At 34.5% G+C, this 20,106-nt stretch overlaps 1 protein-coding gene across 1 annotated transcript in view; it reads left to right on the top strand.

The window, feature by feature from the left end:
• The window catches only part of HELZ (helicase with zinc finger), a 272,879-nt gene that overhangs the window by 87,236 nt on the left and 165,537 nt on the right, over nt 1–20,106 (top strand). The window contains 5 exon segments of the mRNA XM_044001827.1: nt 4,681–4,732; nt 6,023–6,098; nt 13,170–13,368; nt 15,019–15,126; nt 16,060–16,357. Coding sequence (XP_043857762.1) covers nt 4,681–4,732; nt 6,023–6,098; nt 13,170–13,368; nt 15,019–15,126; nt 16,060–16,357 — 733 coding nt within the window.

The raw sequence follows: 20,106 nt of genomic DNA, 5'->3' as shown, positions 1-20,106 counted from the left end.
TTGTTGTCCTTAGCTTCTCTTGCCAGTCCCAGCTCATTCTGAATTTGTAACACTTTCAGCATTATTTTTACAGGACATTGCCATAACCTTATATTCATTCATCCTTTGTTACTTGCCCTTCCTTCCTCTGCACATTTTTCTTTTAAACCTAGGTTGGTTGGTGAGTTCTGTGCGTTTTCGTTGATCTCCTCTGACAGCTTTTATTTTTCTTCCGCATTGGAACTGCTTCCTTTTGTGTTCAAGAATTCCATTCTTGAATATTTCCTTCAAGAAATTTAGTTCTATTTGTTTGCTTTCTAAATATTAAGAGAATAATCAGTTAGTTAACTAATTACTGACACATAATTATAACATTTTATTTTTATTTTTGAAGAGTCTAACTTACGAATTATGTAGTACCTAAGTCTCGGGATATTACTGAGGCACATACAAATGAAATAGTCACATAGTGTCAGAGATTTGAACCCATGTCTTCCTGATTCCAAGCTCATTACTCTATGCACAATACTAAACTGTCTGGACAATCACTTGATTAAAAAAATAAAAAGTTGATTTTTGATTTTGTTGATCCATCATCATATGTAAATTCAATGAATGTCACGGGATCCTTCTTTTGACAACAATTTTGGAAGTCTTACTTCAGTTTTCTAATCAATAGTTCTTCAGCACTTACTTTTTTTGGTTTGTTTTTGTTTTTTTCCTTCTTTTTCTTCTTCCTTTTAAAAAATTTTAAACTGAAATACAAAATGAGAAAAGAAAAAAATGCATTGCTATGTACGCCGAGGAACATAAGAGAGGATTCAATATAAAACAATAAATTTCTATTTCAAGAAAGCCTGTATAATAAATACTCTGTTTTCAAAGCTGCTCAGCTTTTCTTTGCTTCCTTGTAGGTTTTCTTTTGTTCTCTGCTGTGCACTTTTAACTTTTTTCCCCCTCTTCCTTTCCCCTAACCCTTCCCTAAATGCTATGATACATAAGGGCATATATGTGTGTGTCTATGTGTGTACATACACATATATTCATGTATATACAAACACACATAGATATCTGTAAACATACATACATATACACTCATACGCATAAATGTAAGACTGTACTATGCTTATTTGCACTTTTCATCTGTTTCTCTGAAGGTGGATATCACCTTCCTTCATGAGTCCAAGTCTTTCCATGTTTTTCTAAATCAACCAGCTCATCATTTCCTATACCACAGCAAAATTCCAACCCAACCATATCCTATCTGAAATTGTCTATGAAAGTTTTTTTCCCAGTTTTCCACATTCATTCTATACTTGGCTGCATAGGTTTTATTTATACAAGAAAATTTTAATTTAAAACAATCAAAATGATCCATTTTATACTTCAACAATGCTGTCACCTTATAATACAGTTTAAGGTATGGTACTACTGAATCTGCTTCCTTTACATCTTTTTCCCCTGGTTTCTATGAAGTTCCTGACCTTTTAATCTTCCAAATGAACTTTGTTGTTATTTTTTCTAACTTACTAAGATAATTTTTTTAGTTATTTGGGATGGGATTAAATAAGTAGATTAATTAGGTAAAATTGTCATTTAAAAATTATATTGGCTTTACCCATAAACAATAAATATTATTTAGATCTGACTCCATCTACATAAAAAGTGTCTCATGTTTATATTCACATAGTTCTTGTGTCTGTCAGGTATACTCTAGTATATTTTATACTGTCTAGCCATTTTAAATTGTCCAAAACAACATTGCTGACATACAGTGCAGTTTCTCCATCCCTCTTCTTTGACCCTCGGGGTTTTCTTCATTGTTCTTTATTGTTGGATCTTCTTCCATGTCATGCCTCCTAACCTTGAGTATCCCCCAAGGCTCTTTTCTGAAAGTTCTTTTTTCTGTCTATACTATGTCATCACAGAGCATTAGCTCCCATTACTTGTTATCATTTCCATGCAAATGATTCCCAGACCTATATATCCAGTCCATGTCTCTTTCTTGCCCAAGCCACAGTTCTGCCTTTTGGACACCTAAAACTGGATGTCTTGTAAGTATTTCAAAGCCAACATGTCCCAAGCAGAACTTATCTCCCCCCTGCCCCAATCCACCCTTACTTGTGAATTCCTCATTACTGTCAAAGGTACTACTACATTCTCAGCTTGGTTTACAACCTTACATTGCTGGTTTTTCACCCTTAATTATTTTACATGTCTACTCTGTTGTCAAATTTTATCATTTCTGTCTTCATAACTTTTGTATCTATTCCCCTTACTCCACCCAGTTTACGACCACCCTAGTTCGTAGTGTCATTGCCTTTCTCCTAGATTTTTGATTTCATTAGCTTTCTAATTGATATGGCTTCACGTCTTTACCTAGTGTTTTACTTTTTTTTTTGGCACTGTTTTACTTTTTATTTTTCTTTAGTATCACAGGCACTTACAATAGTGGTTGGCATATAATGAGCTCTTTAACTGATTGAAAACTCAGAGAGTAGAGAGTTTCCAGGAGAGGGTGCTCAACAATGTTATGTGTAGCCAGATAGGTCAAGAATGGTGAGGACAGAGACAATTAAGCTAAGTTTGAAGAGAGCAATTTCATTTGAGGGTTGAATTTAGAAGCCAGATTGCAAAGGGTTGAGGTATAAGTAAGAGAAGAAATAGAGGCAATGAATGTAAACAACTTTCGCTAAAAGTTTGGCTGAGAAATGTAGGAGAGATATAAGATGATAGTTTGAGGGGATTATAGGATTTAGTGAAAGTTTTTAAAGGATGGAGAAGCCTTGAATATTCTTTAAGGCCGGAGAGAAGGAACCAGAAAACCAGATATTGAAGGTTCTAAAGAGAGGGGATGATTAAAGGTGAAGTTTTGGTGAAGATGAGAGGGAATGGAATCAAGAATACGTGGTACTCATAAAGGTCACCTCATTTTCAGAGATTAGAGAATAGAAAATGGTAGATAAAAAAGACCTGTCTCTAGAGACTGTTTAGTGATAGTTCTTTATTACTTGTTATATTTTTCTAATAATTTTTTTTAGTGTTAATGGAAGCTAGCAATATAATATTTTACCTTGTTTTCTTTAGAGAAGTATTATATAATAACTTAGTTAAGGCATCGTGGTCCAGCTAATATCTTGATCTGTTGGTTTAATTTTTGGGGTTCTGGTCATTCAAAAAATGGTGTTTAAAAAACCCCCAGATCCCAAAACTTTGAAAGTGAAAGAGTAAGCACAAACAGGTTATCATATTCACTGTAATAAACTATCCTAATATGGGCGGAAATCCCATCAGTTAAACCACTATGTTGAATTCAAAAGCATCAGCATGAGTATACTATACAGATTTTCCTGGTCATTGATCAACAATAGTTAATGTGTCTTAGCACATTTATCATGCATGTTTCATTTTTTAATAATTATCTTTCCACCCAGTGTGGCATGATGGAAGAAGAGCTAGCCTTGGAAATAAAAAGACCTAGCATCAGTCCTGTCTCTGCTTTGTGCTCTGGGCAAATTATCCTCTTAGTTCTCCAGGGAAATCTCTTAAGACCATAAGTTGCAAAGAAGGTGCTGATCTAAATTGGTAGAGATGTTTTTCTCTAGGAGTTCTCTATACTGATGAAGACACAGGTCCACTAAAGAAAAATAGGCTTTATGTTTGATAACAGATAGTTTATTCTCATTTATATATCATACTATTTCACAGGATAAAATTTTTTTTAAGAAAAGTTTAATTTTAAAGAATTCAGTGATGTACATATATAAAGTGAATTTATGCAGAAAACAGTTGCATGAATGAGTATACCTTACTTCATTTCTTTAAAGTTTTTCAGCAATTTAATCATATATTTAATAGACTACGAGAGCTATTTTATTTAAGGAGAGAGCTTGTCAATAAATCTTTTTGGAGCACATAGAATCCTTTGTAATATGAATACCTTTAGTTTATTTGTAAGCTCAAATATTTGGTAATACCTATCTTCACAATTTTTGCATATTTCCAAAGTTCAGAATTTAAAGTACATTTTCCTATAGCTACAATGCTCTAAGTTGTGGTTGGGTTTAATAATATGCCTGAAGTATAGACCTAAAATATGACATACATAACATACTTTGAAAACGTCAAAGACTTATATGTAAGTTTATATATGTATGTATGTAATATATGTTATATATAATTATTATCATTTCAACCATATATAACTAATGTTTATAACTTTATTTCCATGGCAAAATGTATTCTGAGTTCTACCTTGAGATCTTCTCCTTTCAAGTAGTTGCAGTGTCTTCTCTGGTAGGGATGTGGTTGTTGGAATTTGTTATTTCTCTATACTAGGTCAGTAACTCTGCAGGTTCTGTGAATCTGGGAACATGGGGCAATTTCTTCTATGAGACACTATGTCCCTGTTGCTGTAATGGCCATTTGTAAAGCAGAAATTGCTTGTATCTGTTTTTCTTTTTTAAATTAAGGCTGCATCTGTGTTGTAGTAAATTTCTTCCTAAATGTAATTCATTGCATTATAACAAAGAGAAAAGGTATTATGGAATTAGGTGAATGACTTAAACTTCTAAGCAGAAACTTTTATGTTGTAATTATAGTTTTCATGTTAATAACCCTACCCCCTCTTCCCCATAGATCTGATGAGCCATTAAAACTGTTACTATAGAATTTTAATACTTTCTGTTTAAAAAATTACAGACAGCCACTAGTAAAGTCCCATCTGAATATCACATGGAAGACTTGGAAGAAGGTAAGGGAAAATTAAATAAATCTCTCCTAATATAGGCTTTTTTTTTTTGGTTCTTTATTTTCAAGAAGAAATGTATTGAGATATCATTTATTAATAGTAGAGAATATATTAGAAGTATTTTTGGTCCAGACCTTTGATTTTATTGGTTTAGGTAATTTACAATAGGAACTCACTCTATCAATAGCAATTTGTCTGTAATTTTTAGAGTTTTAGAGAGTTGCCTGAATCATTGAGAAGTTAAATGATTTGCCTCTGGTTACATAGCCAATATTTGTCAGATGCAGGACTTGAATCCATTTCTTCCTGGATCCAAGGCCGACACATTGTCCACTATGTCACTATAGAAAATATTGAATAAATTTTGTTCAAAGAATTAATGTAGGTAATAGGGGCTTTTCCTATGATTTTTTAATGGAGTGATAGAGATGGAAGAGGATTTGAGGTCATCTATATACCCGTGTCCTAAATTACAGAGCTGCATTTAAACCTTCTTATACATCTTGAAGTTTAATTCTCCAGTTTTCCCTCTAGCCTAATTTATTACTTTTAAGAAGTTCTTCCTTATAATAACTGTTTACATTGATATAGTGTTTTACAAGTGCTTTCCTCACAATAGCCCTATTAGGTAGGTTATATTAATATTATTTTCTCCATTTATAAATGAGGAAACTAAGGTCTACAGAGATTCTTTGGGTTCCAAAATAAAGAATGACCAAAAAGCCAACAGATACTTGAAAATTTTTACCTGCTTGTTCTTTTTCTCAGCATCATTTTCTTTAATCTTTGCACTTAAGTTCAGTTTTTACCCACCTAGAGTTGGAACCTTTACTTTATAGTGTAACATATAAATCCTAGTTAACATGGACTTTGAATATTGAGAGTTGCTTAATTGCTTTGTATATGAAACTTTTTCCTTTCGGAAAGAGCTTTCAATAAAGAAGTATTGAGTACCTAAATTATCTCAGGTATACTAACATTTTCTCTAAAGATCTAAGGAAGAGTCTTTGAATAAGAAACAAATCAGCTATTTTATAGGACAGAAGACTAGTAAAATGATTTAATTTCTTTGGAGTTTATTCTATTCTAAATTAGTTCTTGAATACTTTTCCTCTTATTTGAGTAATCTAATTCCATTAATCTGTATGTATATTTTCATGAAGGGCAATTGTTCCATATCATATTTTTGCATCATCTAGAATAGTGATTTTAGAGGGAGTCCTTTAACATTAAAATATTGAAATCATTAGCAAGCACACAGTAAAAAATACGTATATCCTGATCATTCTCCAGGTTCTCAGAATGGTTGGCATTTCCGCCCTCCACCTAGAGGAATCACCAGCAGTGAGGAGTATACTTTGTGTAAAAGGTAAAATGGCAAGTAGTTTTTTTTAAAAAAATTAATCCCCTATGTTTCATTCTTTTTTGAAAATCAATAATTCAGTGACTGTGCAACTGTAGGCAAATCACTTAACGTTTCAGTGCCCCAAGTACTGTTAAATTGCTTTGGTCAAGTTATATCCAAATTTTTTTGACCATGCCTCTGTCATTAAAAAAAAGTTTTGAATGTTTACTTCTAATATGTGTTTACTTATTTATTATGTACATATACTACTATGCTAATTATTATTATGAGAAACTTTACACAAAAATGTACATTTTAAAAAGATGAGATAGAGATGAAATAATATTTGATCTTAGAGGCATTAGTAAATCGGTGTGACATGGTTACACCACTTTAGCAAAACCACTTTTGCAATTGTTTGGAGTACACAGAGACTTGAGGCAGAAAGACCAGTCAGGAGAATATTGTAATAGTCCAGATGAGAGGTGATGAGGCCTTGACCAAGATGGTGTCTTTATGAATATAGAGAAAGAGGTTAGATGCAGGAGATATTGTGGAGGTAAAACATTTGGCAACTGATTGGATCTTTGGGGTGAGTAAGACTGAAAAGTTGAGGATGACATCACGATTTTGAAATTGAGTGACTGGAAGAATGATGTTGTCCTTGATAGAAACAGGAAAGTGTAAAACAGGGGTCCATAGGGGATGGGAGATAAATAATAGGAGAGGGAGATCACAATTCATTCAGGACTGCCCCACCTAAAATGAAATTGGGGTGAAGAGTCCGGCTCTTACTGTTCATTGCTCTAGAGGCAGAGACCTCCTAGGTGTCTGTTTAACAACCTTTAGGTGATCTTGGGGGTAGAGACTTAGTATATTGGGTGGGGACACATTTTCTAGGTTCCTTCATAGCTCTTACAGTAGATGCCTGGATAGTGGTTATAAATTCTTTGAGGGGCCTACACCTGACTCAGAAGGGAAGGGTTGAAATCTTAAATATTGTTGGGGAGGGAGGAGCGTAAATAGAGTGTTGGGAGACCATTACCCTATGCCATTAAAATTACAGGCCTGATTAAAAAAAATATATTACTAATCCAGTTTTCAAGAAAGGTCTAGACAAATCTTCTAGGGAAGAAGCCAAGTATAATAGTTCAATAAAAAGGAGAATGATTACTGATTTGAAATAAGAGCACAAAATCATTGACATCTAATAATATTAATTCCAAATTATAATCCTTACTTTCATTACAGTCAGTTAAGGTTTAAATAGGGCTTATTATATACTTATATTATTTTCTTATGGAAGTTTGATATTTTGACGATAGTTTTATAGCCAAAATGTCCAAGACATCTTAATTGCTAGTCTCTAATATCATTTCAGATTACAATATTTTGAAATTTCTGTGAAATCTGATATAGATAATAAAGTATAAAGTTCACAGAGTGGCAATTTATTTATTTATTTATTTATTTTTAGTGAGACAATTGGGGTTAAGTGACTTGCCCAGGGTCACACAGCTAGTAAGTGTTAAGTGTCTGAGGTCAGATTTGAACTCAGGTACTCCTGACTCCAAGGCCGGTGCTCTATCCACTTCGCCATCTAGCTGCCCCTAGGCAATTTATTTGTTAACAATTTTTAGAGAAATAAATTTATCATAGCCATTTGAGTTGTTTTTTAAAATTGTTTATTGTTATTGTTAATGATTATTCATCATTAATTTTATTTCCCTTTTATCTCTTCTTCCCCCCTCCCCCATTGGCACTCTGGAATCATGGTTGTTAATTATATTGACCAGAGGTTTTTGTTTTTGTTTGTGTTTTTATGTAGCAATGAGGGTTAAGTGACTTGCCCAAGGTCACACAGCTAGTAAGTGTTAAGTGTCTGAGGCCGGATTTGAACTCAGGTACTCCTGACTCTAGGGCCAGTGCTCTATCCACTGCACCACCTAGCTGCCCCCTGCATTGAGTTTTAAAAATTATATTTAAGGGCCTGGTGGGTAGGTTGGGGTGGATCTGAGATGGTAGAGAAAAGGCAGGAATTTGCTTGAGGTCTCCCCCAAACTCCTCCAAACAACTTTAAATAATGCCTCAGAACAAATTCTCGAGTAGTATAACCCACAAAAGGATGGGGTGAAGCAGTTTTCCAGCCGAAAACAACTTAAATGTTAGCAAGAAAGGTCTGTTGCATCAGGATGAGAGTGGAGTGCCGTCTAATGCAGACTGTATCCCAGCAAACCAGTGATAGGTCTTGGGGGCAACTGAATCAGTGGTGGCAGTGGTGGTTTACAGACATGAAGTTGTGGGGGGGGGGGTGGTCAGACAACTGTTCAGAAGGAGAATACAGGAGTCCCTTTGCTGGCAATGGAGGCAGAACTCTGTTGTATTACTAATACTTCGATTTGGGTCTCAGTCCTAGGGTGAGGAGGAACACTAGCACACCACAGCTTTCAGTTGTAGGGGAGCTAGGATCCTGGTCACAGTTCCAGAGCACAAAAGAGTGCTTGTTGTCATTCATGGACCAGAACACAGCCCAGCAGAGCAGTGACCATACCTCTCCTTAAATCATACCACCTTGGAAGAACCAAAGACTTTTATAGGGCCCCAGAATTATCCCTATAAAACAGCTACACAAAAACCCTGAAGCTTTAGCATGGAGTTAAATGTCAAGAAATAGTTTCGAAAAATAAGCAAACAGCAGAAAAACATCCTGACTATACAGAGTTACTATGGTGACAGGGAAGATCAAAATATAAACTCATAAGAAAACAAAGTTAAAACTGCTATATCCAGTGCTTCAAAGAAAAAATATGAATTTGTTAGGCCATGGAAGAGCTCAAAAAGAATTTTAAAATCAATTAAGAGGAAAGAGGAAGAATTGGGAAGAGAAATGAGAACAATGCAAGATCCTGAAAAAAGAGTCAACTGCTTGGTAAAGGAGACATGAAAAATGCTGTAGAAAACACCTTCAAAAACAGAATGGGGGGGGACAGCTAGGTGGCGCAGCGGATAAAGCACCAGCCCTGGATTCAGGAGGACCTGAGTTCAAATGTTGCCTCAGACACTTGACATGTACTAGCTGTGTGACCCTGGGCAAGTCACTTAACCCTCATTGCACTGCAAAACAAAAAAACAGAATAGGCCAAATGATAAAAGTGGCACAAAAATCCAATGAAGAGGGGGCAGCTAGGTGGCACAGTGGATAGAGCACTGGCCCTGGATTCAGGAGGACCTGAGTTCAAATCCGGCCGAAGACATTTGACACTTACTAGTTTTGTGACCCTGGGCAAGTCACTTAACCCCAATTGCCTCACCCCCCCAAAAAAAAATTCCAATGAAGAGAAGAACTCTTTGAAAAGCAAAATTGGCCAAACATAAAAAGATATACAAAAATTCATTGAAGAGAAAGACTTAAAAAGTAGAATTGGCCAAATAGAAAAGCAGGTAAGAAGGCTGACTGAAGAATAGAATTGGGGAAATGAAAGCTAAATATTATACTTAAAAATATAAGACCACTTAAATATACAATTTTAATTGTTTTAAAATTTTCTGTAAGACCAAATTCTATGAACAAATCATACATTTTTAATATGACTCTTTTACCATGATTTTGGGTATGTGGGTAAATAAATGAAAGGATTTGACTAGTTGATCACTCAGATCTCTTGCAGCTCTAAATTATTATTATTATTTTTTTAGGGGGGGTGGTGAGGCAGTTGGAGTTAAGTGACTTGCCCAGGGTCTCACAGCTAGTAAGTGTTAAGTATCTGAGGCCGGATTTGAACTCAGGTCCTCCTGACTTAAGGGCCAGTGCTCTATCCACTGCACCACCTAGCTGCTCCCCCGCAGCTCTAAATTCTATGATAATTTTGAATAGTTGTCAAGATTTCAGATTAATAGTTCTTTTCTGACATGATTTCATTGGTGTAAAATCCATCCATCGTAGGAGCTCCTTGCACTGATGTAGATAGGCAGTTCACCTATAATTTATGTGATTTATGCTTCAGGCACTGAGAAATGCCTTACCCATATATACTCAGCTAACTGTCATAAGTAGGATTTCAATTCAGGCCTTCCTCATTTGAAAGCCAATGGATAAACATTATGCCACAGTGCGATTTCTATATTTATTTCTATTTCTATTTTCTATAGTAGAAATGAGGCAAAGCCATTACTGCTTGAACCTTTTTTTGGGTAACATACATTTGGTGTACAATGGTGACAATAAAAATAATGGGATAGTAGCTGTTTTGTCACGATCACATGGAAAATGAAAATTCTTCATTGTTAAGGAAAATTATTGAAAATAAAATAGTTTAAAAATGACTTGTTCATATAGTAATGATATTTGCATACCAGGCTTTCTCCTTTTTAAAGATATTCTTTTGTTTTTAAAAATGTTATCTTTTTATTGATGCTTTTTCTTTTTACATTATTTATTTCCATGTAGTATATGTGTATATACATGTGTATATATGTATGTATATGTACATATGTGTGTAGTATGTATGTTTGTGTATCTGTATCTCATACCCTTCCCCTACCGAGCAAGGTATACCTTGCAGTAAACATTGAAAACAAAAACAGGAAAAAAACATTTCAGCAAAACTAATGAAACACATTGATCAAATTTGATAGTATATGCAATGGTTTATTTTCATAGTCTATTTTGGCACTAAAGGGAGGGAGGTATGCTTAAGTGCTCTTTAGAGCAACTTATATTTATTTTTCTAAATGTGTCATGTTGTATACTGAGTTAATAAATAGGAAATGTAACTACTAAGTACAAAAATAACAAACAAATTCTTTTTAGAATAAATGTTTATAATATTTGCCTTTAATATTTTTGTGGCGGTTGTTTTTTAAAAAATTTGTACTATTTATGTTGTTTTCCTAGCTCTGCTTACTTCACAATTCATCTGAGTCTTTAAATTGTCCGTATTCATTATGTTTGTATTTTCTTGGTGAAAAGCAATATTTTATTAAATTCATTTACCACAATTCATTTAGTCATTCCCTAATCAATAGGGAAACTTTTCCAGTTCTTTATTATCGCAAAAAAAATATTGCTATAATTTTTTTTTAAATGAGGCCTTTGGGGTTAAGTGACTTGCCCAGGGTCACCCAGCTAGTAATTGTCAAGTGTCTGAGGCTGGATTTGAACTCAGTTCCTCCTGAATCCACTGCACCCACCTAGCTGCCCCTTCTATAATTATTTTGGTGTATTAGCTTCCTTTTTCTTACTGATTTCTTCGGTATGTATGTCTACTTTTGAAATTTCTGGGTCAAAGGATATGGACATTTTAGCCACTCCATTTGCATAATCGAAATTACTTTCAATAATAGTTGTAATAATTCACAACTCTACCAACAATGTGTTATAGTACCTCTATCTTTCTATGCCACCTCCAATGGTGACTATTTCCATTTTTTGTTATCTTTATAATTTACTTGGCATGAGGTAACACTTCATGGTTGTTTTGATTTGAATTTCTTTTAATCATTAGTGATTTGGAGCATTCTTTCATATGGTTGTTAATAGTTTATAATTTTTTTGGAGAACTACTTATTAATATCCTTTGATTTCTTAGCTCTTGGAGGAATGGCTTTTTGTTTTTTATAGATTTCTGTTGTTTATATGTCTTGGACACCAAACCCTTAGGAGAGATATTTGATAACAAATATTTTTTCTCATTCGCATGTTTCCTCTTTCCCCTAAATATTAATTTTATTATGAATAAATTATAGAACACAGTATATCATGAGCTTAAATGCAAATAGTCACAGTGTATCATGAGCTTAAATGTCTAAAAACTTTATAAATTTAATGACTGATGTAATTTCTTGTATCATTATTCATGTTTATTTTTACTATGATAGTCATTTCTACCCCTTATTTGCTCATGAAATAACTACTTTGTTATATATAATTATACATTAAGAATTTTTTTAAAGATATCACTATCAGTCATTTAAAAAAAATTTGATTTGTAAAATTGGCTTATTGCTTACTTTTGCTATACAGTGTCTTTTGGGAAAGTTTTCCTATCCATATTTTGATTAAAGCCATTTTGCATGGGACAGTCTTATTCTTTTATGTAATTGAATATCGTCTTTGACACTGAAATGAAATTGGCTTTCCCAGGTCACAAACATCAATGAGACATCATTAGCTTTATCTTTTTTAGAACATGAAAACTGAAATGATTTTTTTGGGGGGTTTGTTTGTTTTTTTGTGGGGCAGTGGGGGTTAAGTGACTTGCCCAGCGTAACACAACTAGTAAGTATCAAGTGTCTGAGGCTGGGTTTGAACTCAGGTCCTCCTGAATCCAAGGCCAGTGCTTTATCCTCTGTGCCACCTAGCTTCCCCTGAAATGATTTTTTTTACATAGTATAGATGAAAATTATACAGTGCCTCACTTGACTTTGTAAAATAGTACTTTTATCACAAATCTATTTTTAATTTCTAACACACAAACAAAAAAAGTCTTAAAAATAATTTGAAATAAAGTCTAGGTTAATAGTAATATAGGGAAAGGTTCCAATTTAGTGAAATTATTATTTAGTTTATAGGTGAAAATTTAGAAGCATTAAATGAATAATTTAACAATTTTTCATAAGGAAATGTTTGTAGTTTTCAGGTAGTTTTCCTTAGATTATGTTGGGTAGCTTATGTATGTATGTATTTGAAAAGTTGAACCACTTGATGTCAGTGTTGCTTCAGAGACTTTTAAAAAAAATTTGTCTAGGAGGAATAATAGTAACATGTCACATTGGATGAATGTTTGTAGGTGGAATTTTTGAGAGATCCTCAGTTTGTTATGATTTAGGCCCTACTTGTTACTGTTCTGCTCCCTCCTTTTTTGCCAAAAAATACAGAGTGAGATCATTGGAGGTGGGAAGTAGGCTTTTAAATTGCAACTGCAGTAACTTCTGCTGCTATTCTTTTTTAACCAACTCACTGCATTGTGACCAAATTAATCTACTGGAAAACACAACTTGTTCTAGTTGGTAAAGTGACAGAGAGCACATAATGGGCTTTGGTGTGCCTTTACAAATATTAAAGACATGGTGCAATTATCTTTTCTTTTTACTTAGATTTTTAGAGCAAGGAATCTGTAGGTATGGTGCCCAGTGTACGTCAGCCCATTCCCAGGAAGAGCTAACTGAATGGCAGAAAAGATATGCATCAAGACTGATAAAACTGAAACAGCAGAAAGAAAGTAAACAGTTTTCTGGAAGTTACATGGAAGCCTTGATAGAGAAATGGATGAATTCTTTATCTCCTGAGAAAGTGGTGAGGAAAATAAATATTCAGTTTTTTCTATTTTCACCACAAATTTGTTTGGACCTTGACTTTTTAATGTGTACTCTCTGTTCTTTTGTCCTATTCTTTGGGTAAAAAGAGTAAATGGACTTCTGTTATTTTTATCATAAAAGTATTTTATTATTTTCCAGTTACCTGTAAAGATAGCTTTCAACATTTGGTTTTATAAGATTTTGAGTTTCAAATTTTTCTCTCTCCCTCCCCCTTCCTCAAGACAGAAAGCAATCTGATATAGGTTGTATTTGTACAATCACATTAAACATTTCTGCATTAGTCATGTGAAAAAAGAATCAGAACAAAAAGGAAAAATCTCAAAAAAGAGACTCCCCCCCCCCCCCCAAATAGAAATAATATGGTTCAATCTGCATCTAACTTCTGGATGTGGAGAGCATTTTCCTTCATGAGTCCTTTGGAATTATCTTGGATCATTGTATTGCTGAGAAGAGTTAAGTGTATCATAGTTGATCATCATACCATGTTGTTGACACCGTGTACAATGTTCTCTTGGTTCTGCTCATTTCACTCAGCATCAATTCAGTTAAGTCTTTCCAACTTTTTCCTGAAATCTGCCTGCTTATTTCTTTCATTACAATTATATTCCATTACATTCATATACCACAATTTGTTTAGCCATTCCCCAATTGATGGGCATCCCCTTAATTTCCAATTCTTTGCCACCACAAAAAGAGCAACTATAAATATTTTTCTACTTGTGAGCCCTTTCCCCTTTTTTATAATCTCGTTAGGATACAGACTTAGTAGTGGTAATAACTGGGTCAAAGGGTATGCACAGTCCCATAGCCCTTTGGGCATAGTTCCAAATTGCTCTCCAGAATGGTTGGATCAGTTCACAACTCCACCAACAATACATTAGTGTTCCAATTTTTCTACATCTTCATCATAAATGGACTTCTTTTTTTTTTTATTTAAAAAATTCATTTATTTAGAATTTTCCCCAAGTTACACATATAAGGAACATTTCATGTTGATTTTTAAAACTTTGTGTTCCAAATTCTCTTCCTCCCTACCCCCCTCAAGAAAATGGACTTCTTGATGAAGCATCCTGGTATAGTGCAAAGAGCACTTTTGATGTCAGAGAACCCGGATTCAAATCCTGATTCTGACAATGAACTATGTATCTGGGACATAAGTCATGTCATTGTCAGTTTTCTCCTCATGAATGGGGATGATAATGATCACATTACTTACCTCTTTATCATATGAGATAACATATATGAAACACTTTTCAAACTTTGAATGTAAGCTGTTGTTAATGAGAAAATATTTTTAGACCTAAAATAAGTCTGAAATAAAATAGCTGTCAAATTTTGATGCTGAGGCCTTAGTTCAATCATTTGGGGTTTGGGAGTTATTAAAACATTTTTCATGTGTTCTTCATTTAGGGTATATATACATTTTCAACTTTTTCTTAATGTTTTTCATGTACTTTGGCTTATTGCATTCTATTTCTATGATAAAAACAGAATGATCCTAGAGCACAGAATTTCTTTACTAATTCTTCCACAACATGTACCAGTTTTAGTGTTGAAATAAATTCACTAGCTTTGACTATTTTTGATAGTGGATATATAACATTAATTAATTTCTTTTTAATTTCAGCTTAGTGAATGTGTAGAAGGAGTGTGGGTGGAGCATAATCCAGAACTATCTCTTACTGTCACCACCAAAAAGTCTCATCAGACATGGACATTTGCTCTCACCTGTAAGGTATGGTTTTTGGTGGTGCTTTAAAACAAATTAACATTGATAAGTATATTGGTTATTTAAATTTTTGTTAAAAGATCATTAATTTTTTAGTGGAAATGCTTATGTTTTACACACTTTATATTAGCTTAAATCCTTTTGTTAGGCTTTGAGGCAATAGCTGTATACGTTTTATATTTATATTTTTTGCAGAGGGTAGGGAAATTTTCTAATACATTATTTAATGTATCTCTTCTTAAAGTTAGTACATTAGAGGGTTTTATTGTTTATTATGACCTAAGATCTATCCTGAGAATTGTTAAATTGGCCACTGTGGAGCATGAAACAATTTGAAATTTGTTTTTATAGTTGGTGAGATCATTGTCCCATTAAATTCTGTCATGGTGTTAACAAGGTACATCATAATGAGTATGTGGTACATGAGAGATAATTGCTGCAGTGTTTGTGTTCTTAGGTGATAATATTTAGGGTTAAAATTGAGGAAGAGCAAAAAGTTTCTTTGAACATACAGATTGAAGCAGTTTTGTGTTATTACTTAGTGGATCTTATTCTACTACATGGTCTCATACCATACCTGAGAGTTTTTAGTACTTGAGCCTTGGCTGTGCAATCTCCTTCACTGGTCAGAAATGACTCTGTGATGTATTGTAGACTCTGTTGTTGGAAAGAGGATAGGGAGAAAGATGGACGACCTGAAGAACAGGTGACTGGAGTATTACCAGGGGTAACAATAAAAGGTCCGAGCAATATGCCACAAAGTGATCACTTTTTAGTGGTTACTTTTATCATTCTAATTTTACTTAAATAGGTTATTTGTAAAATTTATAGTTTTAACACATTTTATAGATATGGGAAAAGTAAAGCTTTCTGTGGAAATAACTTAAATTCTGATTTAAAATTGGATTTGTACTCAATGAATTGTTAACTTTTTTGTAGCCTGCAAGAATGCTGTATCGAGTAGCATTGCTTTATGATGCTCATCGTCCTCATTTTAGTATCATTGGAATATCTGCTGGAGATAGTACTACTCAAGTATCGCAGGAAGTCCCAGAAAACTGTCAAGAATGGATAGGAGGGAAGATGGTTCAAAATGGATTAGATCATTATGTGTATAAAGTTGGGATAGCATTTAACACGGAGATATTTGGAACTTTTCGCCAAACCATAGTTTTCGACTTTGGATTGGAACCAGTGCTCATGCAAAGAGTAATGATTGATGCTGCTTCTACAGAAGGTAATATTTAGAATTTTTTTTCTCTGTTAGGAGACCTTTAGTAGTTCTATTAAAAGAAATGTCTTGGTCTCCAAATGCTATATAAATAGGTGATAGTAGAGATTAAGGATTCCAAATTAATTGAAGCATTTGTTACATAATAAATAGGCCTAATATGGTAGAATTAATAAGGTACATTTTGTACCTTGTTCTCTTGATTCAAGGAGTCCTTTTGCTTGTCTTTCTTTGACAATTCCAAGGCTTTTGTGAATAGAGGATTACGTTATGTTATCTATTAACTTTTTTTTTTTTTGGCTGGGCAATGGGGGTTAAGTGACTTGCCCAGGGTCACACAGCTAGTAAGTCAAGTGTCTGAGGCCGGATTTGAACTCAGGTACTCCTGAATCCAAGGCCGGTTCTTTATCCACTGCGCCACCTAGCCGCCCCTCTATTAACTTTTAAATATAAGAATTATTATAATCATTATTTCAACTATTATGACTAACTGTATTCATTAAAATGGTAGTTTATTTTGTCCAATTTTATGTAACTGGAGAAATTCCATGTTGTGGATGACAATTCATATCAACAGTTTTTGCTGATATAGATAAAACAAATTGTTAGTGAAAAATGCTGTGTAATAGATGCTATTCCCTGTGCCAGATAGAGTCTAAAAAGAGATTTTGTTTTTTGGTATAGGATTTGTATAAATCAAATTTATTTTGATACCTGTATTGTATTGAATATTTAAATTAAATTTAGCGTGTTTTATAAAGTGGATTTTTTGGAGAGGCTTTATACATTGCGGGGGGGCATAAATACACAAAGTTCAAGGTAGAATGGCCAGTGACAACGATGAATTAAAGTATTGGGAGGGGTTATTGATTTGTGGCATGAAGGATTGATCTGGATCAGTTCTCTGAATGTTTTATCACTTACTGATATATCTTGAATACAGTTAAGAACATTTTGATATTCATTTAATGATTGACTTAAACATTAGAAATTTTAATGAAAGGATAAACATTTTAAAAGTTTTTGTCATTCTGAGATAATTAATTATAAATTATTTTGAAGATGAAAAGGAGATGCGCCAGGAACAATAGGAACTTAAAACATTTGTATTTATTTTAAGTAACCAGGCCTTCCAGTGTGGTTTTAATATTACTAATTTTTGAAATCCTTGATTTGGATGCATGTGCACTGAAGGAATCCCAATGAACAATTCCTTAGTCTTGCTAAGTCAAGGAGGCAGTACCTAATAAAAAGGGGGTTCAAATCCAACAAACTGAGTTTTTTTTTTTTTTTAAATTTACAGGATCAGTTCTGTGTTCTAGGAAAAGAATTCTAGGTGTCAGGCCCCTGAAAATAAGGGTAAATTACTTTGTTGAATTTTCATATTCCCAGCTAGCTTAGGCATTTTATTTATTTATTTGTTTGTTTGTTTGTTTATTTATTTTTTGTTTTTGTTTTTGTTTTTAATTTTTTATTCTGAATAGAATTTTATTTTCCAAAATATATGTAAAAACAAAATTTTAACATCAATTTTTAAAAAACTTTGTGTTCCAACTTCTCTTCCCCCCTCCATTCCCACCCCCAAGAACTCAATCAATTCAAAATAAATTATACATGAGTAGTCATGGAAAAATTCCCAAATTAGCTAGTTGTGAGAGAAAACAGTCAAAAACCCCCCAAACTTCAGATTAAGGAATTGTCAAAGAGGAAATGAAAAAAATTTTTAAAAATGTGTTTCCATCTGTTTTCAGATACTATCAGTTCTTTCTCTGCAGATGGGCTGCAATCTTCATAAGTCCCTCAGGGTGACATTAGATCATTGCCTTGCTGAAAACAACCACATGCTTCCCAGCAGATCATCCCCCACTATTGCTGTTATTTTGTATACAGTACATTTCACTCTGCTTCAGCTCATGTAGGTCTCTCCAGGTTTTCCCCAATAGCATCCTATTCATCACAACCTCTATATAGTACCTTGAGCTTGACAGAGAAGTTTCTTCACAAAAGCTCAGCAAAGTAGGTACCATACATTTTGCCATTATAATCAATCATCATAACTATTTCCCTCCATCCCACTCCCTTCCCATGACATTTACTCTATCTTCTTTTCACCTATTCCTCCTCAGAGGTGCCTTACTTCTGACTATCCTCTCCCTCACTCTGCACTCCCTTTTTTCACCCTTCCTTCCTTGTCTTCTTCCCCTCCTATTTTCCTGCAGGGTTAAATAGATTGCTCCTCCCAATTGGGTATGAAAGCTATTCCTTCCATGAGCCCAATCCAAAGAGATCAGGGTCCCCTGAGCTAATTCTTGTTCTAAATTTTTCTTCCTCCCTCCCTCCTCAACCCTCCCTATGAGATTAAGCAAGTCAGTATGTCATACTGGTGCAGTAATGCAGAACATCTTCATCTTCCTTGAAAGTGTTTTGCTTTTTACTGCTCTCTCCCCCAATCTGCCCTTTCCTCCTTCCCTTCTCCCCCCCCCCCCCCCCCCCCCCCCGTCAAAAGTATATTACTATACCTACTTGAGTATGTATGTTAGTCCTTCTTTGAGCCAATTCTGATGATATTAAGGTTCATTCACTCCTCAACTCCCACCCCCTCTTCTACTCTCCTCCATAAGCTTTCTTCTTGTTTCCTTCATGTGAAATACCTCTCCCCAGACCATCTCTCTCCTTCTCCCTCCCCCAGTTTATTCCTCCTACACCTCAACCCTATTTTAATGATGTCATCATGGATTAGCTAGGTGGCACAGTGGACAAAGCACCAGCCCTGGACCCAGGAGGCCCCCCAAGCTCAAATCCAGCCCCAGACATAAGACACCCCTCACCATCTGCCCTACAAAGAACAAAACATAAATGCTTTACAGATATCATCCTTTCATATTCAGTTCAGCCCTGTCTTCTGTGAATTTCTTGTGAAGAATTTTTGTTTTTGTTTTTTGGTGAGGCAACTGGGGCCAAGCGACTTGCCCAGGGTCACACAGCCATCAATTGTCAAATGTCCAAGGTCACACTTGAACTCGGTTTCTCCTGAGTCCAGGGCCGGCACTCCATCCACTGCACCACCCAGCTGCCCCTGAATTTCTTATTGAGATAGTTCTTATGATTTCAAAGTATTATCTTCCCATGGAGGAATGTAAACAGTTTGATCTTTTAATATCCCTCATGAAGTCTTTTTCCTGTTTACCTTTTTATACTTCTCCAGGATCTTGTATCTGAAAGTCAAATTTTCTATTCAGTTCAGGTCTTTTCATCACAAATGCTTGAAAGACCTCTTTCTCATTGAAATCCCATTTTTGCCTCTGAAAAATTATACTCAGTTTTGCTGGGTATGTGATTTTTGGCTGAAGTCCCAGTTCCTTTGCTCTCTGGAATATCATATTCCATGCCCATATTCCATTCGGTCCTTTAATGTAGAAGCTGCTAGATCTTGCTTTATCCTTAATGGAGCTCCACAGTATTTGAATTCCTTTTTTCTAGCTGCTTGCAGTATTTTCTCCTTGACCTGGGAGTTCTGGAATTTTACTCTAATATTCCTGGAGGTTTTCCTTTTGGGATCTCTTTCAGGAGGTGATCTGTGGATTCTTTCAATGTCTATTTTAGCTTCTGCTTCTAGAATATCAGGGCAATTTTCCCTCACAATCTCTTGGAGGATGGTGTCTAAGCTTTTGTTTTCAGGTAGTCCAATGATTTTCAAATGATCTCTCCTAGATTTATTTTCCAGGTCAGCTGTTTTTCCAAGAAGATATTTCACA

Source organism: Dromiciops gliroides, chromosome 4 (assembly GCF_019393635.1).
Source record: "Dromiciops gliroides isolate mDroGli1 chromosome 4, mDroGli1.pri, whole genome shotgun sequence".
Classification (NCBI taxonomy): Eukaryota; Metazoa; Chordata; class Mammalia; order Microbiotheria; family Microbiotheriidae; genus Dromiciops; species Dromiciops gliroides.
Note: the sequence above shows the minus strand (reverse complement) of the source record. Positions and strands in the feature narration are given on the sequence as shown.